Raw genomic sequence first — 26287 nt, 5'->3', positions numbered from 1 at the left:
ATATCGGTATCCCGTTATTGGCTTTATCGAGAGCACCCACCAGTTTTGGAAACTGTGATTTACTCTATTTTGAAAATGACTAAAAGCATGGAGTTCCTTATTCTCTATATTGTTTTGGTGAGAGGATGGAATTGCATGTACACAGGAGCACTCTAAAAATTATAACACTCAGGCACATGCAGGCTCACAGAGGAAAAGGATCTTGACCCTCTCCTACCCCCCCTTCTGGTGATGTAGACAGGTACGTGGGAGACATCTTTCTCTCCTGGGTAACCTAATCCTCTTAACGCTGATTATTTTCTTGGGCGATTAAGCTTCTGAAAATACCTTCTAAAACCTCCAGTGAACATGTTCTTCAAAGTAATTAAAGGACTTAGCTTCAGTTGCCCAAAACCCATTAAAGGATAATATTTTAGTAAGTATTTTATCTCACAAAGTTAGATAAATTAACCCATGAGTTTTGCCAATGGGCTTTCCGTTGTATTTTGGGTGACACGACACTTGAAACGCTCAGGAGAGTCCTAAGTGTGATTATCGTCATACTCAGGCTGAAGTAAGTCCTGCTCCTACGTCTTCCGATGCATAGACATTCCTGTGTCTACGATATAACACAAACACATCTGTTTGCACTTCTCTTTATCTTGCTGTTCTGTGAGTTACTGGTTCTGTGCTGCTAAAATCCTCAAGGTACCAGTCACCCGGGGCCTTATTAGAATGCTGATTCCGTTTCAGTAGTAGGGCTGGGGAGAGGCCCGAGAGTCTGTATTTCCAGCAAACTTCCACGTGACACCCTTGCTTCTCGCCCCTGTCCACACTGTAGTAATAAGGTCCTAGCAAGCGAGTTACATCTGTTTTTCACCCTGGACCCAGACCTGAGCTTGGTGCTACTTAAGGAGCGTGGGGATGATGTCTACTGGACTGACTTGGAGCACAGAACCAAGAACTATTCACATGAGCTTTCTCTGTAAGTCCGGTGGTTTATAACACTTGCATCCTCCCCTTTTCGGCAAGGCTGTGACAGGAGGAAAGAAATACCTCGCGAGGTGCTAAGAACCATCAGTTTGCAATGGTATACTGGTGACGTCTCCAGGGACTTATGTTAACCGAAGTGAAAATTAGTTCAATTACACAAAGGAAGGAATCTCTACCACGTGACTCCTTCCAGTGCCAGCACCATGATCGGAGACCCAGTCCCAGGTCCGGGCACTTAGTATCACAACCACGCTGAGGTCTGCACCCCACCATGTTGGGCTCTTTGAGGACTCTGTTCCCAACTGACCCATTATCTTTCTATCTTTAAGGACAAATTGTATTTGAACCCTTGGGAGTCATGTAAGGTTACTGCTTCAGTAATTCTCTTTAAACATCTTGTCGCAAATGACTTATTAAGTTCATCAAATTTGGTTTCGGGTAGATATAAACAGCATCCTCAGCCAGAACTTTTGCTGTAAAAAATTACACCATAAATATTCTCTTGTATTTATATAGATATAGAAGGAAATTATCTATAATCACATGACAGAATTTTAAGAAATTATTGATGTTTGATTCTTATTTTTCCATTTCCCTCTCTTACTTGATTTCCTTATGCCTCAAAGTTGGACCAAACTGTATTCAACAAAAGTGACATATTTGGTCTTCTTTAGTCATTTTGTCCCTTTTGATTATTTTATCTTCAACATTCCTAGGAAAATGTGTTCAGTAGCTGGGCCAGCTATGAGTTAATCGTCCTTCAGAATAACCTAACCTTTGTTACAGCTTTTTGTACAGTAATTTGTTCTGCAAGGGGACTCTCTAATAATGGATATTATAAAGAAAAGGAACCAGGGAAGAAAGGAACCATTTTCTGAGTCGCCACCTGGTGACAGAATGCTGGGGAATGGACGCACAGTGTGTCACTTCACTCTCAAACAGCCACCTTAAGAGGTTTGTTAGCATCTCCATGTTAAATAGGAGGGAACGTAGGCTCACACGTTGGACAACTTGAAACAGACTGCATGGCTAGCAAGAGACGGAACTGGGGTTCAAGTGCAGGTCAGCTAGTGGCCAATCATGCTTCCTCTACGCGCCATGTTCTTTCTATGAGTCGAGCTTTTGCCATTCTCTCTCCCCACCAACATTCTAAAGAGATCCATGGCTTCTCACCGCTCTACTAACAAAATGTAAGCCAATTTTCCTGAATACAAGACTTCTTACTCTGTATCCTATTTAACTGACATCATACTCTCCAACCCCATAAATCCCCACCAGCCATCCAAATTCGCTGACCCCCCAACGTGTCAATGTCACCTGCTGTTCAAGAATGCTTCCTTCTCTGCTTCCTGACATCCTACATTTGTTTCATGCCCTAGAGCAAATGCTGTATCTTCTGTGAGGTCTTCTCTGACTCTGTCAGCTGCCAGTAAGTTCTCATCCACTGAGTTCCCACAAGGGTTGAAACTATAGAATCTTAAGTGTGGAACGGAGCTCCTAGAGTCTCTGCTTTGTTCTCCGCCTCCTGTCCCCACCCGTGACTGCTGATCGTATCTGGCAGATGAAAATCGTGAGAGGTAGAGCAAGGCCATGGATGTTATATTCTGGTGGTGCCCAGATTTTCTGTCCTTCAGTGCTGTGTCTGCATTTCTTCTGCTGTTCTATCTCCATGACTTAGAACTCCCGTCTATGACTATTTACTTCATAGTGTGAGTAGGTTATTTTACACGACTTATCCTTTTACAAATTTCTCCTGCCACCACACTCATATGGAGGATGGGATGTGGTATGGTGTATTTCGGGCTCCTGGGCCCTAATATACACGGCACAAACTTAACGAACGTATATTGAGAAGGAGGACGGATCATTTTATCGTTCTGCCTTTTTACTGGCTCCCCAAAGATGATTGCTTCATTGTAATTTTGCTGATTTCTTTAAGTGACAAAGTAGTAGATGGTTATTTAATTCGCTCATGACCTTTAGAAACTGAGACTCATTTTTACTTGCTATTTACAGAACGTGCCGCTTTCCTATGTTTGATTCCGTCAGGTTTGTATATGATGTGTCTTTATTCCTCATGACTTTTAAAATGTATTGATAACAAAACTAACTAAATATATTGCCACCACTTTCTGTGTAATTATATGTACATTTTCAAAAAGTCTATAAACCCGGGTTTCAAAAGCAACTTGAAGGCTTCTAAATGAATTTATATATATATTCTCAATCTAGTCATGACTATAAAACATGTTTTCCTCAAATTTCCCTCTAGGTTTATATATGATATATCATATATAAATATATATCATATATAAATCATACATATCAAATATATCAAATATGTAAATATATATTTAAATAATATATAAAACCCATATATATCAAATATATAAATAATATATATCAAATATAAATATATATCAAATATAAACTTATATATGATATAAACTTATATAAGGTATAAATATATTTATATTTATATCATATATATCAAATATATCATATATATCATATATATCAAATATATCAAATATATATATGATATATATCAAAAATAACTAATTCGGGTAATTTAAAATTTTAGGTTCCATATCAAAAGGTTTCATCAAATGAGAATTACTCTTCTTACACTGAGAAGCTTTTTGAGATAAGGGCACTAATTTACTTATTTAAGAGGTATATTCAAATGACTAGAGTGTTCTTATATTTTCACACTTCTTATAGTAATCAATTTGAAGTTTTTCCTTCTTTTTTGGAACTATTTCCCAAAGAGATTACATTCTTACATACAGCAAGAGACTCTAGAAGTAGGCAATATTCCAATAACCAATGTAAAGTGCTTAGTGTGGTCCCTTAGGAATAGTGGGAGCTTAATATATTATATTTCCCTTCTGCCATCACTTTTTTTGAACTTAGGCTAAATCCAGCATTTAAAAGTGATTTGACAGTGCAAATATCCAGGAGAGAACAGAGGCAGGTTTTAATCCAAGTAGCAACTACAGATTGATTCTCTGGGGTGACAACCGTTTTGATCAAGGGAAGCATTTAACTGAATAGAAAGTTATTCTTACAGTTCTCGTCCATTTCCAGACATCTTGAATCCACCGAAGGGGCACTGGGCAGATACCACACTATAACAATTCACCCTGAGGAAAAAAGTACAATGTGGATCATACTCAACCTATGAAATAACTCTTGAATTTGGAAATTTAAAACTCCTTGTGAATTTCCATATAACTATAGTACTCATTTTTTTAAAAGCAGTAGTATAAATTAAAATGCAGAAATACATGTGTATGTACTGCCTAGAAAGAAATAGAATGGCACAGCTCTGTGTGTGGAGTTATTTTGGTAGTACGCTGTGTCCCTGAGAACTTGTAGTTTGAGTTATAAAAGACAGAAGAGCCAACGTGCCGTTGGAAAGAGGATATGGTCTGTCAGAGAACTGGAGTTTGTTGGGTGGGTGTTCTTTACTGCCTATATTCACAAGCTTTGTAATTCTCTTGAGGATTGTGTAAGTAACAGGCTGGAATCAATGATCTTTTGCAATTGTAATATGTATCACATTACTCAGTTCACTTCTTCCATTAATTGGTTTAATAAATTACTTAGAGAGGCCTTAGCAGGAGTTGGGTTTCACTATCAATTTGTTTATCCCTTGCCATATTTCATAAAATGAAGATGTTCTATGAACAAATATAATTACAAAAGCATGAATAATTAGAATTAAAGGAAAAATTATGATAAAAGGTCAAGACAAGGAGGAAAAGTTAGAATATAGTTTTGCAGGGTGTGAGCGATGTGTTTAGCTTTCAATCTCCTGGTGGCCAAAGTGAACAGCAAAATTCAATTGCCGATATGATTCTCATTATACATAAGAAGAAAAAATATTATTTAAAGGAGAAACAATGTTCTTTTAAAATATTTCCTCTTCCTTGATGTTATTAAAATAGGAGAACAACAATGTGACTTCTAGATACATTGTATTATGCATGGAGTTTGACTACGAATTTGATCCTGAGATAATATTCAGACATTTCCTTAGTTAAAGCATTTACTTCCCCAATTCTCAGAGCTCCATGTACTCATTGGACCACAGTTTCTTATTGAAGTCTCTCCTTCTGGAGCACAGTTCCTTAAATAAATGTGTGCTTTCAAAAGACAACTTGTCTCTGCTTTGTTTAATTGTCCTTCAAACTACAAAATCAGATTCCCTACTCTGAAATTATGGGTAAAATCCCAGCAACCCTGGGATTCAGTAATTATCTTGAAAACACCAAGTGGAAACTATGTCGGGGACAATGCCAGAACTAGAATTATGTTCGAGAATAAATAGCAATAATATGCCTCTGTTTTAATAGCAGAGGAATTCCTGACTGGGGATTTCCACACCACTGGGCAGAATGATGTCATCTGCTCCCCAGTCCAGCAGGCATACAACATTCCAAAGTCAAAAACCTGAAACTTGTCTTTGTGAAAAGGTACAGAAAATGAGTTTGCTCTTCTGACCCTATACTGGAAATGAAACTATTTTAGTTTAAGTAAATGGAGACCTAAGAAATATTCAGTGATATTAAGTTCAAAATAATCATCCTTGTCAATTGATTCTCCTTCCACAGCCTTTTCTTGTTATAAGGAAGGGAGGTTCCAAACCCACAAGGCCTGGCTTTGCCCCCTTCGTACCCAGGTGATACTCAGGCCTGTCTAAACATATCTGTTCCCCTTGTGAGAGTGATAATATTTAATATGGAAGTGATCATATTTAATCAGGTTATTTCAAAGCATAAGTAAGGTGATGAATACAATGTGCTTTTTTTTTTTTTTTAATAGAATGTCCTTCTTATAGTGGTTGGTACGTAAAAAGTTTTTAGTAACTGGAGATAATATACATACATGTAATAGTAATGCTGAATCTTATTAATAATTTTATCACAGGAAAACTGCACTTTAAGCACTAGCCTTACTCTTTATTTAAGAAGAATTTGCTTGATTTTAAGTCTCTGAAAGGAAACATCCCATTATAGAAAGAATCAGGCTTTCAAGCAATTTCTCTGTCCTGGTTGCACAAAGAATCACACGGGAACTTTGAAAAATACTCTTTAAATAAAAACCTTTAAATAAAAGTCCACATTCAATCTCAGACATTGATATGATTGATGGATTTGATGGCCATCATCTAATGCCAGTCAGTTTATCACTGGCACTCCCCAGATGATAATGCAGAGCCAGGGCTGAGAATCACTACTGTCAGGTCCAAAAGAGGTCTGCATCTCAGCAGCCATTTACTGTGTGAGCTTTGATCAATGACTTACCTTCACTAAACTACACTTTTTTCTTCGATAAATTTGGCATAACAATCACACCATTGTTGTAAGGTGAAATGAGATAATGAACATAAGGAACGGAGAATACTGCCTGGCATAGAACATATTGACTAAATGGTGATTCTCTGATTAGGAAAAAAGATTCCAGAGCTACGGAGTGGGGCAAGGACTGCCTGGCTGTCCCTTTGAAGGATCAATACTTTTCAGCCCCCTTGCTCAGTAATGCAGGGTTGGGAAAGAAACAGCAGGCTGCTTTTCCTTAAAACTGTGACGCTCGGGGCACCAGGCTGGCTCAGTCGGTGGAGAATGTGACTCTAGATCTTGGGGCTGTGAGCTCAAGCCCTATGTTGGGCATAGAGATCACGTAAAAATATAAATAAATAAATAAAAAACAAACAAACAACTAAATAAATAAATATTTTTCAATGTCTAATGGATTTTTAACTGGAGTAGGTGTGACTGATTATCCGGAAGGAAAATAATCTTTCAATATTGACAGGACTGAAAGGACAAAATGAGGTTCAATGGGGTAAAAATTACCAACACAGCAGTCCAGAGACTGGGGGCTGAGCAGAGGTGCAACAGGTTGAGGGGCATTGCCTTAAAGTATAAAAATCAGAGATAGAAGGATACAGTATAAATCAGATATAAAGCATGTATAAATCAGGTTAAAAATGAACGGGCACGTTTCTCAAAATGACTACGTTCTTCCAAATTAAGACCTTCAGACATCTCTAATAATCCCAGAATAAGAAACTGATATAAGAATTAAAGATTTGCAGATATAAGGGCTTTGAAAGATATTGTCCCACTATTTAATTAAACGGATTAAAGCAGAAGTTCTTCTCCCTTGTGTATAGCACAGTGCCAAGTGCCTAGAAATTACTAACACTTACATTATATTAGCCAAACATTAAAATATTGTGGGTAAGCAATTTAGGGGCTAGTACGGAGAAAATACCCTTCTGAAGTTCTTCCAATAGAGCAGGTTTGTTTTTTTTTTTTAATTTTTTTTTTGCTTTGGTTCATTGTTGTTGTTGTTGTTGTTGTTTTGTTTGTTTTATTTTGGTTTTGGTTTAAGGCAGTAACTGCTTGTCCAGCAGGCCATGTGATTCCAAATGAAAAAAATCAAAGTGATCTGAAAAATTTCAAAGTCAGGCGTGGATCAAGATGGTAACGTAGGATTATTCTGAACTCACCTTTTCTCATGAACGCATACCTAAATAATCTGACTTCACACCTAAAGAAACCAGAAAATGAAGGAAGAATGAAGCTTAAAGCTAACAGAAGGAAGGATGTAGGAAAGGTCACAGTGGAAATAAATAAATGGAATAGAGACTGGAGAGACAGTAGAAAAGATCCGTAAAACTCAGAGTATGTTCTTTGAAAAGATAAACAAAATTGCCAAACCTTTAGCTAGACTTATCAAGAAGAAAACAGAAGGTTTAAATAAATAAATCAGAAATGAAAGAGGAGAAGTTACAACCAGTACCACAGAAATAGAAAAGATCATAGGAGAATACCATGAATAATTATACACCAACAAATTGGACAACTTAGAATAAATGATTAAATTCTGGGATGCCTGAGTGGCTCAGTCAGTTAAGCTTCTGCCTTCAGCTCAGGTCGTGATCCCAGGGTTCTGGGATCAAGTCCTGTATCAGGCTCCTTGTTTAGGAGGGAGCCTATTTCTCCCTCTGCCTGCTGCTCCCCCTGCTTGTGCTCTCTTTCTCTGTCTCTCTAATAGATAGATAGATAGATAGATAGATAGATAGATGATAGATAAATAAATCTTTAAAAAAAGTGATTAAATTCTAAAAAAATAAGAGTTTTCAGGACTAAATTATGAAGAAATAGAAAATCTGAATAGACCAATTACTAATAAAGAAACTGAATCAGTAATCAAAAAATTCCCAGCAAACAAATTTCACAACCAGATGGATTTTTCATGAATTCTACAAAACAATCAAAGATTTAATACCTATCTTTCTCAAACTCTTCCAAAAACTTAAAGACAAACTCATTTTATGTGGCCGGCATCACCCTGACACCAAAAGACACAAGGACATCACAGAAAAAAAAAATTATAGGGGCGCCTGGGTGGCACAGCGGTTGAGCGTCTGCCTTCGGCTCAGGGCGTGATCCCGGCGTTGTGGGATCGAGCCCCATATCAGGCTCCTCCGCTGTGAGCCTGCTTCTTCCTCTCCCACTCCCCCTGCTTGTGTTCCCTCTCTCGCTGGCTGTCTCTATCTCTGTCGAATAAATAAATAAAATCTTTAAAAAAAAAAAATTATAGGCCAATATCCTTGATGAACATAGATGCTGAATCTCCAACACAACATTAGCAAACCCAATGCAATGATGCATTAGAAGAGCCCTACGTCATGATCAAGTGGGATTTATTCCAGGGATGCAAGGATGATAAACATCTGCAAACCAATCATGATCTACCACATTAACAAAATAAAGGATAAAAATCATATGATAAGCTCAATAGATGCATAAAAAGATTGGACAAAATTCAACATCCATTAATGGTAAAAACTCAAAAAGTGGGGATAGAGGAAATACAGGGGATATAGCGCAACGTAATAAAAGCCATGTATGACACATACGTTAGCCACAGCTAACATCATACTTAATGGTGAAAAGCTGAAAGTTTTTCCTTTACGATCAGGAATAAGACAAGGATGTCCACTCCCATCATTTTTATTCAACATAATATTGGAAGTCCTAGCCAGAGCAATTAGGCAAGAAAAGGAAATAAAACTATCCAAATAGGAAAGGGAGAAGTAAAACTGTCACTGTATGGAACAGAATAGAGAACCCAAAAACAAACCCATTCATATATCGTAGCTGATTTGTGACAAAAGAGGCGAGAATAGAAAATGGGGAAAGGACAGTCTCTTCAATCACTGGTGTTGGGAAAACTGGATAGTCACATGCAAAATACTGAAACTTGGCTGCTATTGTACACCATACACAAAAATAACTCAAAATAAAGACTTCGATTTAAGACTTGAAACCATAAAACTCTTAGGAAAAAAACACAGGTGGTAAGCTACTTGATGTCAGTCCTGGCAACACATTTTTGAATCTGATTCTAAATGCAAAGGCAACAAAAGCAAAAATTAACAAGTGGGGACAACATCAAACTAAAAAGGTTCTGCACAGCAAAGGAAACCATTAACAAAATGAAAAGACAACCTACTGAATGGGAGAAAATATTTTCAAATCATATATCTAATGAAAAATTGACCTCCAAAATACATAAAGAAGTCATACAACAAATAATCAAAAAACAGTCCAATAAAAAAAATGGGCAGAGGATCTACATAGACATTTTTCCAAAGAAGATATGCAGGTGGGGGCGCCTGGGTGGCACAGCGGTTAAGCGTCTGCCTTTGGCTCAGGGCTGATCCCGGCGTGATGGGATCGAGCCCCACATCAGGCTCCTCCGCTATGAGCCTGCTTCTTCCTCTCCCACTCCCCCTGCTTGTATTCCCTCTCTTGCTGGCTGTCTCTCTTTCTGTCGAATAAATAAATAAAATCTTTAAAAAAAAAATGAAGATATGCAGATGGCCAACAGGCACAGGAAAAGATGCTCAATATCACTCATTATCAGGGAAATGCAAACCAAAACCACTTGGGATGTTAACTCGCTCCTGTCAGAATGACTAATTGCAAAAGGATAAGAAATAACAGTGTTGGCGAGGACGCGGAGAAAAGGGAACTCTTGTGCTGTTGGTGGGAATGGAAATTGGTGCAGCCACTATGGAAAACACTATGGAGGCACCTCAAAAGATTAAAAATAGAACTATCATACGATCCAGCAATTCTACTTCTGGGTACTTATCTGAAGGAAATAAAAATACCAGTTTAAAAAGATATATGCACCCTATGTTCATTGCAACACTAGCTGCAATAGCCAAGATATGGAAACAACCTAAGAGTCCACTGAGGGATGAACGGACAAAGAAAATGTGGTCTATATACACAATGGAATGTTATTCAGCCATAAAAAAGAATGAAATATTGCATTTGTGACAACATGGATGGACCTTGAGGGCATTATGCTCAGTGAAATAAGTCAGACAAAAAGACAAATACCATAACATCTCACTAATATGTGGAATCTAAAATAAACAAACAAACCCAAGCTCACAGACACACAGAACAGACTGGTGGTTGCCAGAGGCAGGGGGTTAAGGGTGGAAGAAATGGTGAAGGATATCAAAAGCACAAACTTCCAGTTATAAAATAATTCATTGGGATATAATGTAAGCATGGCAACTATAGTTAATAATACTTTATTATATATTTGAAAGTTGCTTGATAAGCCATAAAGAGTATTATTTGCTCTCTTGATCACCTCATCTAAAGATTTAAACTTCATGATTTGCTGCACCGGTCCAAATATCTGTATCATAGAAAAATGCATGAAATAAATCAAAGTAACAGGTTAAAACTAAATATTTTAAATGGTATTGCAATTTTATTCCCCTACAAACTATCGTAAATTAAGATTTTACCTTGCATCTCAAAGTGTGAACCAAAATGGTAGCTGCTGGAATGGGAGGTTAGGATACACAATGGTCATGTGTTAAATTCCCTTTGGAATAAAATGAGGTAGAAATAAATAAGGCAATATTCATTTTCTTGTTGTTGGAATTAGACTTCCAATAACTCACCATTGTGCATAAAGTCGTTAACTTCAGAGTTTCTTTTACATTTAGGAATATTTTATATTCTCTCCCTAGTTTTCCACATCAAGTCACTACATAAACAGCAAACTCAAGAAGCCAATGCGAGCTCTACTGGAGAAATAAGTAGGCAATAATTGATAATAATAATTTTATTTTAAATATCAGTGTATCATCAACTGAAATATCACCTATTCTCCTGGACTTAGATCTTTTTATAATCAGCCAAATTAGGTGAAACAACATGAATTTTTGTTCAGATTCTATTCTTCAGCCAAATCTTAAGCAACTCACATGTACCAAGCAAAATGATCCATTACTGTAAGAGCTTAAATCCTCAACCACTAACCAAAGCATGGGTTCATTGACTATAATCATAGGATAGGAAACAAACTCACAATTTGCTCATTCAAACCTAAGTTGCTCTTTCACTTGTGCTAGATTCTTTAGTTAGCTCAGCCCAGAGTCAACTTATTCTGCATCTCATCCCCAGATGGGAGAAAAACAACTGGGTTTCTCTTAAAAATTAAGCTCCTGTATTATGTTTCTATAAAACATATATTAAACTTAAACGAAGAAGGGTCCTTCTGAAATTTAGTTTCCCAGAAACTAAAATTTTCTGGGAAATGTATGTTAGGGGTTGGCAAAAATCAGAAAAGATAGTTTTCCGGTGTTCATCACTGATGTAAGTACTGGAGTTGGGGGCTACCATTCCATAGAGGCTGAGTGCAAATCCTAAGGCTGTAAATCTAATTATAATGTTGTAACTTGGGAACCAGGTATATAGCAGCTATTGTAATAAGTGTGTTAATATCTTACATAATTTTAATTAAACAAAGCACAGCATTCAAGGCTTCTTTGAAGTAACAAAACAAGCTACTCTACTATGTCTATTATAGGAGCACAATAAATGTTTCCTTGATTGAACGCCTTTTTTTGGGGGGGGGGGCTTTGTCCTTTTCCATGGTGTGCAAGAAAGAACAGCAGCTCTTGTATTTGTCAGTACATGCTCATGTACTTGTCAGTACATGCAAACTTTACATGCAAATAAATGCAAAAATGAGTTAAGGGATGAATCGGTGTGGATAAACTATATTTGATTATCCATATGCATCTCTTTTATTTTTCCTATTTATTGTTTGCAAATCTGATTCTGTACTTTCTTCCTTGCTTGATGGCATTTTGGGAGGTAATGAAAATAACCCTTTAGGTTCTCTATCATATCATAAAGATGAGATACAAGTTCATTGGACAAAATGTTATGATTCAGTATATTTGAGTTGACAGTGCCTTCTTGTTATAGTGTATTATGTGACACCTTCATAGCCCAAAGCCAATGAATCTATCTCTGTATTTGTTAAAACCCCTCTGTCCAGGGCACCCAGTGGCTCAGTCAGTTAAGCATCTGACTCTTGATTCCAGTTCAGGTCATGATCTCAGGGTCATGAGACCGAGCCCCGTGTCGAGCTCTACACTCAGTGCAGAGCCTGTCTGAGAGTCTCTCCCTCTCCCACTACCCCTCCCCCTGCTTGTGCTCTCTCTTTCTCTCTCAGGTAAATAAATAAATACATAAAACCCTTAAAAAAATAAAACACCTCTGTCCATGAGGTAGATTATTTATAATTCCTAAATGCAAACTAGCCTTTCCTAGTTATATAGTTATATATCACATCTCTGGATAACATCTTTTTAATGTTAATTAGTTTGTGCTCACCTAATATTTAATTGCAATATATTTCTCCAGGAAAATTAGGAAGTGCAAGAGCTGAAAACAGGGCCAGGAGAATATGGAGGGAGATACACGTAAATAAAATTACATTCAAACCCTACGTGACTTTTTATTCCAAAATTCATATGGAAAAGCAAAGGAACTAGATTAGCTAATACAATTTTGAGAAAGAATAAAGCGAGAGGATTCAGTCTTCCCAATTTCAAGACTTATTATACAGCCACCATAATCAAGAGAGTAGCAGCAGACAAAGCAAACACAGTGGAACAGACTAGGGAACCGAGAAACTGATACACAAATATGCACAACTGAAGTTTGACAAAGTTGCAAAAGTAATGGAATGGAAGAAAAGTCGCCTTTCAACAAATGCTAAAGCAATTAAGCATCCGTAGGCAAAACAGAACAAAACAGAACCCAACAACGTGGACTTAGGTCTCATTCCGTACATAACAATTAACCTAAAGTGGACCACAGACTTACAAAATACATTATAAAACTTCTAGAAAAAAATTTAAAACACAGGAAAGTCTTTTAGATCTAGGAGTGAACAAAGGGTTCACAGAGTTGACACCAAACACTATCCACAGAAGGGGATAAAACGGATAAATGAAAGTCCCTCAAAATGAAAAACTTTTGTTTTGAAAAAGACCCTGCTAAGAAGATGAGAAGACGACCTACGGACTGGGGGAAAATATTTGTAAACCACATACCCAACAAAAGACTGGTATCCAAAATACAGTAAAGAACCCTCCAAACTCAACAGTGAAAGGCAAACAATCCAATGAGAACATGGACAAAAGACATGAAGAACTATTTCATTAAGGAAGACATCAGATGGCAAACAACCCAATGGAAAGATGTACAATATCATTAGCTATTAGGGAAATGCAAATTTAATTCACGATGAGCTATCATGCCTATCAAAACAGCTAAAAGTAAAAATAATCACAACACTAAATGTGAGCAAGGCTGCAGGGAAACTGGATCACTCATACATTGCTAATGGAAACATGAAAATATTCGTCTACTCTGGAAACCAGTTTGCCGGTTTCTTTAAAAAAAAAATGCATCTACATATGACCCAGCAATTTTACTCTTGGGCATTTATCCCAGAGAAATGAAGACTTATGTTCATATAAAAACCTGTACCCAATGTTTAGAGCAGCATTATTCCTAGTAGCCCCAAACTGGAAACAATCATAGGTTCTTCAGTAGGGGAATGGTTAATGGTAGTACACCATACTACGGAGAACTGCTCTGCAATAAGAAGAAACTATCCTGACATGCAACAACCTAGACCAATCTGTAGAAAATGAAGCTGAGTGAAAAAAAAAAAAATCCAATCCCAAAGGGTTGCACGGAGAGGCCAGAATCCATATATAAAATTCTTAAGGCAGCGACCAAATTATAGAAATGGAAAACTGATTGGTGGTTAAGGGAAAGCCTGGGGTTAAGGATAGGGGTTATAGGAGGATCGTGGATTTGGCTATTAAAGAAACATGAGGGGATTCATGTGGTGATGAAATGTTCTGTGTTTGTTTCAATGTCCAGCATACTTGCTGTGATACTATGCTATAGTTTTTCGAGATGTTACCAACTGAAGGAAACTGGGTAAAAAAGCAATGGGATCTGTCTTGCATTATTTCTCATAACAGCAGTTGCATCTACCACAACTTATCATAAAATAAGTTTATTTTTAAAAAAATCTTGTGTATCATGTAATCATTTTCCATTATCTTGAATATATTATTTTCAGAGAAGAGAAAAAGCAACAACGAAATGAGGTTTCCACACCATTACTTTAAAGCTGTGGAAGAAGCACCTAGAAATTGTTAAGCATCCTGATCTGTCTTTGGCTGAAATTCTTGTCTGGCCTCAGGAGTTTTCCTTACTATTTTAGAGTCTTGATTACAATAAATGGCTTTTTGGTTTTTTTTTTTTTTTTTGGTAATGAAATGAAAAGAACAGACATGAAAAAAAGAAACATTTACCAAGAAAGATGTTAAAAAAGAACTGAAGCAATTTTATTTTTTAAGATTCATTGTTATTTTAGAGATAGAGCTGTGTACTTGAGAGGCGGGGGAGGGAGAACAGAGGGGAGAGGGAGTGGGACAAGCAGACTCCACACTGACTGTGGAGCCGGTTGGCAGGGTTTGATCTCACTTGAACCACAGAGCTGAAACCAAGTGTGGGACACTCAACCAACTGAGCCACCAAGGCTCCCCAAAGGACTGAGATTTTTAAAGGGACACTTTGTGCACACAAGAAAATATAACATAAAGGGAATGGAGCAGAATGCAAGTATTTACCTCTTCTTTGGCAATGCGCATGTCGTCTGCAGCATTAGAGAAGACCGTGGGCTGGGCCAGTAGCCTTTATTCCCCCACCGGACCTCCGCCACACTCCAGCTTGGCCCCTTCTTTCTTCCCACTCTCAATGAGGTCAAAAATTATTTTTCGCATACTGTTCCTTATCAATCTGTTGGGGAAAATATCACACAGAAATGAAAAAGAAATGAATGAATTAAGTAAATAGAAGCAAGTTTATAAGGTAATGTATTTGCCCAGCCTGTTAATGAGGGTTTTCAAAATGCTAGAATATTGTTAAGTGACATCTTCCATCAAAACAGCTGAGACGGAGGCTCAGATTCATTCTGTGTTTATTCTCCTGACTTTTCTAGAAGAGAACACTTAAAGATAAATATTTGTATTCAGCATTTGTTTTACAGCTACACATAAGCAGCATATCAGGCGCTGCAAACTTGGTATGAAAGCGTTTCACACTGTCATCTATTTACACTGGGAAAAATGCACCTGGTGGAAGTCAAACACACTTACTTGAAAACTATAGTCTAAAAGCTGGGGAAATAAAGAGGAAAACGAGAAGAACTTTGGAAACTGGGTTTAATTTAATATGGCAGTTGGAAAGCAGATGCTTTATGGCACAGAAGACCCCTAGACCTCTGTTTGCTTCTCCTCATTCCTGACAACCTCCTCTGGCCGGATCCAAGCTGACCACGACACCACTGGGCATCCTCCCGTGAGGATCCCCGTGGGGCAGCCTCCTGGTCAATCCCAATCTCTAGCCTGTCCGTTATTAGCATCTGCTCCATTACAGAGCCACATGCATACGTATACAAGAATTACAAGCCGTAATGGTTGGATAAGCAATATTTTTATAAGGAAAAAAAAAAAAAACAAGCTTAAGTCTGGGAGTTCTGGCTGGGATATCTGAGCACTCCATCTTCCCTCCATGTACTGGAGTTGGGGGCTATGTATTGTCTCCGTTCCAATTTTGGGGAGACTGAGGACTTGGCGATCCTTGGACTCAGTCACTGGAAGACTGCTCTGTCTCAGTTGCAGCCAGGGGTTAAATTTTAAGGAAAAAGACTGAGAGATCCAGGAGTCCAGGTGGAGGCCTCTTTTGAATTCAACTAGTCTCTTCTGCGACTTGAAGAGCATTGCTCTTTATCTTCTCCTTTGACTCTGCAATCTCCCCCATCTTTCAAATCCCAGAAAAAGGTTTCAAACTAACTGCTCCACAGCCCAGTTCCCAGTTCAATAAGTTAAGTGCTATTTGAAACCAGAAGCTATTTTATAAATTTGGCACAATGTTTGGGTACAATGTTGCTCAGTCCTCCTATTGCACGATAGTTGGTGAATGTTCAAAAGAAAATGTTGATTCATTTCCAGCAGATCAAGGGAGTTGTAATGTTGGTTTAATAACTGTTGGTTTGATATTTAAATTATTACTGAAAGTATTTACTACAGCCAGAGCTAAGGGGTGAGTGGTAGTTTTGCCTGAATTAAAATGTTTTGGAGTGCCAGCAAATAGCCAAGGATTCTTGTGTCTCCATGCGATCTCTGTGGCCTATTCCAAAATACAATCTCACTATGGCCTCAAAAAATCATGATTTTGGGGATTTCATTTTAAGATGTATTCCCTAAGAATTGTAAACTTTTCCCTGCCTGTGACCACAGTGGATATTTGAGGACAGTCCTAGTCTTGCCTATGCACTGGGAGGTAAAGGCGGAAAGGATTTGTTTGTTGGAAAACTTGATGGTCAATAACTTGTAAGAATACAGGAATTCATAGTATAGTGTCTGGCCGCTGACAAGTGTGCTCTCTAATCAGCAACTCTAGTGTTACTTGGTGGCAAAATGCATTTTCTTAGGCCTCACACTAGATCTACTGTATCAGAATTTGCATTTTTAAGGAGATTCTCAGGTGACTCAAATGCACAGGAAAGATTGAACATTGCACCAAAGTTTAGGCCTAGTGATGGAAGTTTTCAGCGGAAGTTATACCTGGGGACACCATTATAGTCCTAAAGCTAATTTTGCTTCACCATAAATACAATCTTCCTCAGAAGGTTTTCAGATTGGCCATATCTGAATTTGCCTTTCCTTTTGGCCCTCAGGAACTTCTCAATAAGGCTAGAGGATGTAGCAGGGCTCTTTACTGTGTGATGGGCCATTAGCTCATGGGCCAGTCTATGAAATGTAATAGGGCTTGGCACTGTAATAGTCTCAAGTATACATTTATGTGTCTGTGCAAATTCTTTAATTCCTTAGGGTTGATGGGTTGAGAACAAAAAGACAGTTTAAGAAATGACACTGAGACATCCTTCAAATTATTTGGGACCCATAGATCAACAAAAAAGCAATGAGAGCAGATATAGCAAGTTATTGATCGGTGATAGTAATTGTCACCATAGGTATAAATGGAAGCATGTCATTTCATTTACTCAACAGACATTTGAGGCATGTACTGTGAATGAGGCACTCAGGCGCTTTATATAGATTATTGCATTTCACTGCCCAGTCACCCTGCAAGATTGGTGTTACTGCTTCCATTTTACAGATGAAAGGGGAAACTAAGAGCCTCAGGGAGTTAATTTTAAATCAACCTCTATTTCGAAAATCCACCTCTCTGCAGTAGGACAAGATGCAACTTCTGGTGATAATATTATAACGCTTGATGTGGGTATCATTACTTCAAGTGAAAATACTAATTTTCCAGGTTTTTAAGAATGCATATTTTGGTCTATGAAATCAAATTGTAAAATCCACTTTACCAATGAAGAAATTTATATATATATATACATATACACATATATATTTATATATACATATTTATATACATATATTTATATACATATAAAAATGTCTTTACATATATTTATATAACTATAAAACATGTATTTACATATATTAAAACAGGTATATACATATATTTATACACATATAAAAGTGCGCTTAGTGCATAAGCGTCTCTTTCCGTAAAGCCATTTCTTACAACCAACCGGTATTTTTTTTTAGGGTAAAGAAGGGGGGCTTTTTCAGTCTTACTTCTCAAATACCTACTTTGCACTTTACTCAGCACAACCTGTGATGAAAATCCACTCATTTATACAGATTCAAGTCTTATATATATTAAGCAGTTAGATCACTATTTACTTAGAAATGAATAGGAATTTTCTTGAGTCTATTTTTACTCCTTTCACTTAGGAATAATGAATTCCTAAGATCAATTTTGAGCCTCTGTGGATTTGAATTGTAGGTCACTCTAAGCGGAGAAAGTGCTGCCAACAATGTTTAGTATTAAGTATCTTAGATATTCTCTTCCTTTCACTTCCCCTTTCCCCTCTGATCCTGTTCAGATCTCTCTCTCTATATAACATATATATAATCAAATGGGAAAAATGCTTTACTTTTACACTTAGACAGGTAGTTATTTAGAGAAAAGAAAGAATCACAACTGAAATCTTAGGATCTCTCATCCTTTCTTAAATTGGAGACCACACGTCAAAATCAAAATTTATTATATGTCTTGGCATCCATTTGAAAAGCTACCCCAATATAAACAAAATTAGCAACTACTTCTCCGTACTAACTCAAGGATAAAAACAAATATAATGTGATTAAGATAAAACAACGTATTACCTCATTTCCAACTTCTAGGTTATTTTAGGGCTTTTAGGTTTTAATATTTGCTTGCCTAAATCCTAAGGTTTTCCCACTTGGCTATCTTGGCACACGAGCAGAAAAACCCAAGACAGCCTTTTAACTCTTCGGAGCCTGTAAACTCTGTGAGGTCAGGTCCATATCCACCTTGTTCCTTTGGGCATTGCCGAGTACTCATCAGGGGTTTTAGCTGATGGTAGCATTCAATAAATTTTGGCTAATAAAATTTATTTTGGCTTAGTGACTGTGTTAAGGAGAACAGTGTTTGCTTCAAATCAATAGCACGGAACAGTGTATAATTTTTAGTGTGAAAGAATAAAAATCTCTGGAAGCTTAATGTCTACACTCTAGAGAACAATTTCTCAACAGCGGCCTGATTGGCATTTGTGGCAGATAACTCTCAGCTCTCCTGTGCACTGTAAAGATTTAATAGCATCTCTGGCCTCCACCCTCCATTAGATGCGGTAAAACCACCCCCTCTCAACCACCCCAGTTGGAGGACAACTGACTAAAAATGTCAAATATTTCCATGGCGGGGCAAAACTGTTCCCAGTTGAGAACCACTGCTCTAGATCAAGGTCCAGAGGTCTGGAGTCAATTCAGAATAAAGATCCAAGGCGTTTGCACAACAGACAATGAACAGGTTACTGCGCAAGGAAGAGGCAAAGGAAGACCCTCTTGTTGTTAATGGTTTGAAGAACACATTAGAAAATGGGAACCTTATGGAACAACTGGCCTTTTCACGGCTTGAGACATTTGCCACAAAGCCAGGAACTCAGGACCTTCGGACACTCCAGGGTCACCAAAGGCCCATCAAGAGTAACTGAAGACCGGAGTGAATTGAGAGTATGCTAGCTGCCCACATCTGTGGGATGGAAGCTGAGACAAAGGACTGATCCTGAGGGAGAAAGAAATGCCGGATTCTATAAGAACTTCCAGTGGACAGAGACTGCATACAGGAATCAAGAGGTGTGCAGAATGAAACAAGAAATTTACATTTGCTGTTCTCCTCACATCTTTAATTGCCAACACGCTTCTTAAACTGTTTCAAGACATGAAGATGGGAGCCACACAACCTCAGGGTGCTCTTCAACATGGGGAGTGAGTCATCGCTTTTCTTCTTTTTTTGAAACACCAGACTGACACAGTATTGTCACCTAGGAAGATCTGTGGTAAAGGGAAATAATCTTATTCAATAAAAAGTAAACCTAAAGAGGACATTTTTGTTTCTTGTCCCCTGTGAATGCTATTCCTTCTTGTGTATACTCACCTGAGGGCCTTGTGTGACTCCTGGGGTCGAGGATTTCAAGAACATACTTTTTAGCCAGTTCAAGCACTCCTTCGAACAAACTCATCGTAAATCGATTCTTCCTTAGCCTGGGAAACGGCTGTAACACTGGCCTTGGTGGTAGAATAACCCATGGTGTGCAAATTGTGACATTGTCCACTGCAAAGAAGATATACTCACGTTGAAGAAGGGTATTTTTTTCTAAAGATGATGTATTTGTACACATCTCTCAGAGAGCAATAAGATGCTATAGAAAAGTATGAGTTGCACAGTCAGATGTAGATTCAATACACACTCACCTCTTATCAGCCAGGTGACAAATGAACCTTTCTAATCCTTTATTTGACATGGAAAGGATAGTCACAAATATAAAATCTCAAAAACATTAATATACCAATATATATTATGGCTTTACTACCAAGAATATAGAAAGTGTCATAAGATCCTTTTTCTCCCACTGCAAATGATTTTTTTACATTTATTTATTTATTTTAGAGGAAGAAGAGAGGGAAAGAGAGAGCATGTGTGCATGTGGGGGAGGGCAGAGGGAAGAAGAATCTCAAGCAGGCTCTCAATGAGCATGGAGCCCAGACTTCAGGGCTTGACAGCATACCCTGAGGCGGAAACAGAGTGGAGGGTTAACTGACTGCACCAGCCAGGCAACCCTGCACATGACTGCCAGCCTCTCCCTTTATAATTAGTTAGATTACTAAATACCTCCAGCCCTCAGATTTTAACTAAATGACAAAACATGAACTATCTATTGCATTAAATAATTTAAAAATATTTTTAGATACTCTGATCAATAGGAAAAGTGATACTTCTGAAAAAAATTAATATTCAAAATCACTCACCCACCTTAGCTGCCCTGTTCCAGGAAAAACATTTTCCAACTTTATATAAAATACACCATATTATTTCATATATGCCTGTAAACTCTTATCCATGTATTTGAGATGAGAATGGGGCTTTAAGAGGAAAAATAGGTTGTCATCACTAAATCCTAGCTCTTGAAGAAAGTTTTCCTCTGCATTTAATTTTCTAAATGGTGAAGATTTAATTCAACATGTGTAATCAGTATTGGGATATTTAACCTTGTGAACTAACCACACCTACTTACATTGTAGTGGGAAACAGTTTCTAGACAGGTTTGGTAAAAATCAAGGACTCTTATCATATTTATGTAGACTATAGAAGGCAGTGTGCTCTGAAAAGTTTCAGCTAAAGATCACACTCAACCATTTCTACTTATTGCTTCATACAGCAGCTGTCAAAGAAAGAAACCAGATGAATGCTTGTCAATCCCATTTCTGATGGATTCCCATTTAGAATGTAATTGTGGCAAGTTCTACTAGCTAATGTAATCAGAATGAACAGGGATATTGTATAATTGAGTCATCATATTATAGATGGAACATATGTAAATTCTACCACATTTGCCAGGAAAAAAGGAGAGAAGGAAATTCCTTAAATGCTAAGGATCATTCTCTACGGCCATTTCATTCAATGTGTGTATGACCCGAGAGAGAGAAGGAAATGACAAATGTGAAATGCCATCTCTCTAGCTGGTGCCAGTCCAACATAACTGGGGAGATCGTCACCATGCCTAACCCAATGCTAATATTTACAGGCATGGAACTAAAAAAAAAAAAAAAAAAAAAGACCATGGCTGCTAGAGGTACGAGACAGTCACCTAGAGTTCAGCTGCGAAAATGGCAATCTATTCCACACCAGGAAGAAGGAGTGTCTGGGTTAGACTCACCTAGGTGTGACACGTTAGGACAGTTTGAGAGAGATCTTCAGAGTAATTCTAGGTTCTGGTTGTGCCTTACATTTGATGTTAGAAGCCAACCCTTTTATAAACTTCAAGGTCACCGTCCAGCCTTGCCAGACACCAAGATGAGGGGTGAAAAGTTAAGAGTGGCTTTCACTCACGGTCGGCGTCGAAAGCAAACGCGATGCAGAACTCTTTCCACCAAGCTCCAGGGTCACTCTCTTCCAGATTACTTTTCGGCAGCTTCTTTGATCATCTGGCCAACCTGGAATGGAGCATTACCAGGAGAAGGTTTAATCTGCTCTCCGGAAGGCAAGGTTTATTTAGCATTTTAAATGTATGTGAGGTTTGTGCCACAGTTAAGTTTCATTAGGAGAAACATTAATGGCTTTTCTCAAGATTTGGCACCCTCTCAGATGTCAAAGGCTCCTCCATCCGAGCATAAACATGATGAATCAGAGAAAACACTTGCTAAAGAACAGATACATAGAAGATGACAGCTGATCTTAGCGGACATAACTGAACAGGAGTATTTTTCATTTTTAATCAGAACCACACCTTTTTCAAAGAAAAAGAAAAAGAACTACATCGTTCTATGGATGAACTGGACATATCTCGATCCAACCATCACTTATCTGCCACTTGACTTTTCATCCCTCTACTGAAATCAGAGAACTCTCCCCAAACTGGCATATTTACTATCCCTAAACCTCATCTCTGTTTCTCATTATATGTCCACCCCTAACCTGGAGGCTGCCCCCAATCCCACCTTCCTTGAGGTCCAGCTGATACCTGAACTCTTCTGAAGCTTGCTCTGTTGACTCTGGGCAGAGCGCAGCCTCTTCTTCCTCTTATGACCCCGCATAGAACCCTCATGAGGACTGTTCAGGGTCTCCCTCAGGTGCATTACTTGTAAACACATCAATTTCCCAAAGAGATCACGCCCGTGGTGTCGGCGATAAAGTCCTATCATTTGCATACTTCTCGGCATTCTGTGTCACAGCGCGAAGCTTGTTTAACTATGGGCAGATTGCCAGGTCTCCTCTTCCCCCCCACCTCCCTCCTTCCATTCTTCCTTTCCCTCTCTCCCTCACACCAAAGTGGAGCTAGAAAAAAAGAAACTGGATCCTGTGCTCTGTGCTGCTGCTTCAGTTGGCTGGAATCCTACTGTTCCTGGTTTCTTCTTTAATGCTAGTTGCCCCTCTTCCAGAGAAAGCCATTGTTTTCATTTTCCTTTGTGGATCACGTCCCATCAAGATTATTTTCTGTAGTTGTTTTATTTTTCCATCTCTAAAACCTGGTCTGCTTTGTAACTATTTCCTCTTTAGTATTTTTATTGAAGTCTAATGTACTAAATGATCTTGGTTTTCTTTTTTGAAAGATGATTCATTTTATCTTGCTTCCTAGGTCCCCCATTTGACACATCAGATTTTTAATGAAAGTTTCTATCAACTGAACAAAAGATAAGGAGATGCTTGCTGAGCCCATGTTTGAATTTTATGTAGTTACTGAAGCTAGCCCGGCTACCGTCGCGTTAAGAGCAGAGCAATAATTAATCTGCCAATGTTTTTACCTTATTTAAAGATGTCATGCACTAAATCAAATCCATAATATAGGTTAATAAAAAGAAACTGAAAGTAGATTTGCTGCGGGAAATGCTGTCTGAAATTTTCTTGTTATACCATTTTCCTTCCAAAATATACTTATTAAATTTTCATTTAAGAAGATCAAAAATTTTTTTATTTCTTACATAATATTCTTTTCTTTTCTCCTTCAAATTCTCCAAATTCTTTCTGCATTTTTTTTTAGCTTAGGAATATATACTGGAGAAACTTTATTAAAGTAGTTAATTTTTGTCTTAGGGAAGGGAATAAGATCAGAGATATTTTCTAAAGTTACACAGATGCCAAAGAAATAGAACGAATAGTGGCCAGAAGTATGAGTAAGGGAGGAAGGTTACACTTTTGCTTGAGTACAAGTTCCCCCATTGGCAAATAAAAGGTTTGTTTGAGTTTTCCCAAATGTCTAGTTAAAGCCAAAACAAAGAAACTTCAATTTTTGTCCCTTGATTTTGTTCCCTTACGCAGGAAAAAAGTAAGGTTCATCATTTTTTCTTAAAAGAGTGCAGAAGAAAAATAAGGAGGACTATGGTAAGCAATATATTCCGCAACGTTGTGACACATTGTCATGTGGGGCAGAAGTAGCAAGTGCTCATCGAAATGGTCCTAATTTACCACAGCCTGCACAATGTGCACGGGGTTCTGTGCTTTGTTTGTTTTGTTTCCATTTTAAATGAATCTAATGGGACATGAAAATTCTTACCTTGCCAGAAGCACTTTTAGAAAGAGAATCATTGCTCCCATGACCACAAAAGATATAATCATTGTTTGCCTCTTTCATGGCACTTGGCAAGTTTCTACTACCTGCCAAGCAACAAAACCCTGAAGCTAAAAAGAGAGCCCAGAAAGGCTGATTTTTCTGTGTGGCCTCAAGAATGCGTCTTAGATACACTTAATTATTTAATACTTTATTAGGAAGTAGTTACTGTGCTGGTTTTTACAGATAACAGTGAGTCACGATGAGTCTCTGAAGATGGTCAGAAAAGGGAGAGATATGACAAAGCAATGGGCCACGAGCTCTCATACTTAAAGATCATGGACAATAGAGAACCTGAATTGGGAGTGGCTTAAAATTCCAGGATGCCCCTGGGGCTACAGAAAGCCATAGAGGCATCTGGTGGTGGCTTTATGTTATAAGTAGGGAGGTGTAGCCAGGAGTGAGCAAAAGCCTGGAGGAATACGAAGATACATTTGAATAACCCATAGTGTGCTCGTATTTACCACTCATTGGCTCAGAATTCAAATTTGTATTCTGTCCAATAAAAATTACATATTATTATTCTCATTTACAAATGAGAAATACAAATGTAGCAATGATAGCACATTTTGAAGACACCGCTTAAAGGGGTAGGGTCAAATTTGAACCCCAGATGTTTCCTAACCTTTTCATCCCAAAGTTTTTCCATTTTAGCAGATGCCAACGTGCCCCAAAGCCCTGTGGGGCCCAGGGATGGGACAAGACAAATAGGCAGTGAGTTCTAGAGATGGGATCAGATGAACTGGAGAATGAATATGGCATGAGATCACGGAGCCAGGCAATATGCGTGGAGAGTGCAGAATTACTGAGGCTGAGGAACTTGTACCTTCCTGCCTTTACCTCCTCTGCTATGATTTTCATCACAGCGACTTCACCATTTCTTTTAAATGTATGCACACACATCACCATTCCCAGTAGTTTTTGTCCATACAGAATCCTGAATGCAGGATTTGCCTTCTACCTCAATAAGGGGTTTGTAGAATGTGAACCTTTTCTGTTCTGTGGCACCACACAACTTTTAAAAAAGTTTTTTGTATTTATTTAGTTTTAAAAGATCAAGAAAAATAAAATTTGATTTTCTACCATTTTAGTTCTCTACGTAAAGTGTTTCTTTATACTGGAGTGGCTAATTAGAATAGGAAGTAATCAAATTTAGCTCTCCTTGTTATCTAGAATGTTCTTCTTGCTTCTCAATCTCTGGGGAGTAGAAAAGAGGCATATTCCACTCTTCCAAAATTCAGAGCACGAGTTGTCCCACCTATGTAGACACTATCGTTCAAGCTACATGGATGTCCTTACGGTGGTTTGTTCAGGTCTCAGTATCTTATAAAATATATACTTGCTTGGCCCATGTGTAACCACAGCTTCATAAGGAAGGGGCTCTTCTCATTCTTCATCCTTTATACTGTATACCAGTAAGAGGTGTACTTTTTGAACATTTCACATTTGTCGCATCACCCAGCAGGAAGACTCATATTGTTTTTTGGCAAGCACAGTATGATTTTACCACTTTCTTTTTGCTTGCAATAGAAAATGTATCTCAATAGATGGGAATCCATTCTCCCAAACTCCACTTTCCAGGCAGGTTCCCTCTTTCTCTCCCTTCCTGCCTCTTCTTGCAGTGTCCATGGCTGAGACCATGTTCTTTAACCTGGAAGTCAAGCTGGAGCCGGAGAGGCATAAAGTTAGAGGCTAAGCCAGCGGTAACACTCAGGAAGCTGAGGCCCTGGCCCCCTTTCAAGAATGATCAGGACAGACAGAGCCCCAAATAAGGAGCTAAGGTAGAATTGCTCTGCTCTTACCAATTTCCATAATGTACAGGGAATTGCCGAATTACGTTCCATTCCTACAAATCATTGTGGCCCGATTTAGATTTTCTATGTCATAAACCATAGTCATCGCCTCGCGGAGTCTCATCGGCTGTATTTCTTGTCAGGAAAGTAATGGGCTTACGCACTGAACACAGTTCCGTGCAGCCAGTGCGTGGCTGGATCTTTGGGCTTTCATCTCAACCCGCGGCTGCTTATGTTTCTATAAACGTAATGAAGGCTTGAAGTAAGGAACAAATCATTAAAAAGAACTTTTGTTTGTTTACGCTTTAAGAGAAAGCGTGGCCTAAAAACAATGACACAGAACATGTTTCTGACACCTGGAA

The 26287-nt window shown here is 38.2% G+C and overlaps 1 protein-coding gene across 1 annotated transcript in view; it reads right to left on the bottom strand.

The window, feature by feature from the left end:
* Window positions 1-636: 636 nt before the first annotated feature.
* Window positions 637-26287, bottom strand: part of LOC121100101 (aldehyde dehydrogenase, cytosolic 2-like) — a gene marked incomplete at its 5' end in the record, with an annotated part of 26113 nt that continues 462 nt past the window's right edge. Inside the window, 2 exons of the mRNA XM_040620131.1 lie at window positions 637-830; window positions 10629-10716. Of these exons, the coding sequence (XP_040476065.1) occupies window positions 637-830; window positions 10629-10716 (282 nt within the window). The remainder of the gene's footprint in view (window positions 831-10628; window positions 10717-26287) is intronic.

This window comes from Ursus maritimus, unplaced genomic scaffold, assembly GCF_017311325.1.
Source record: "Ursus maritimus isolate PB19 unplaced genomic scaffold, ASM1731132v1 scaffold_34, whole genome shotgun sequence".
Lineage (NCBI taxonomy): Eukaryota > Metazoa > Chordata > Mammalia > Carnivora > Ursidae > Ursus > Ursus maritimus.
The sequence above is the reverse complement of the archived record's forward strand: the minus strand, read 5'-3'. Positions and strand labels throughout refer to the sequence as shown.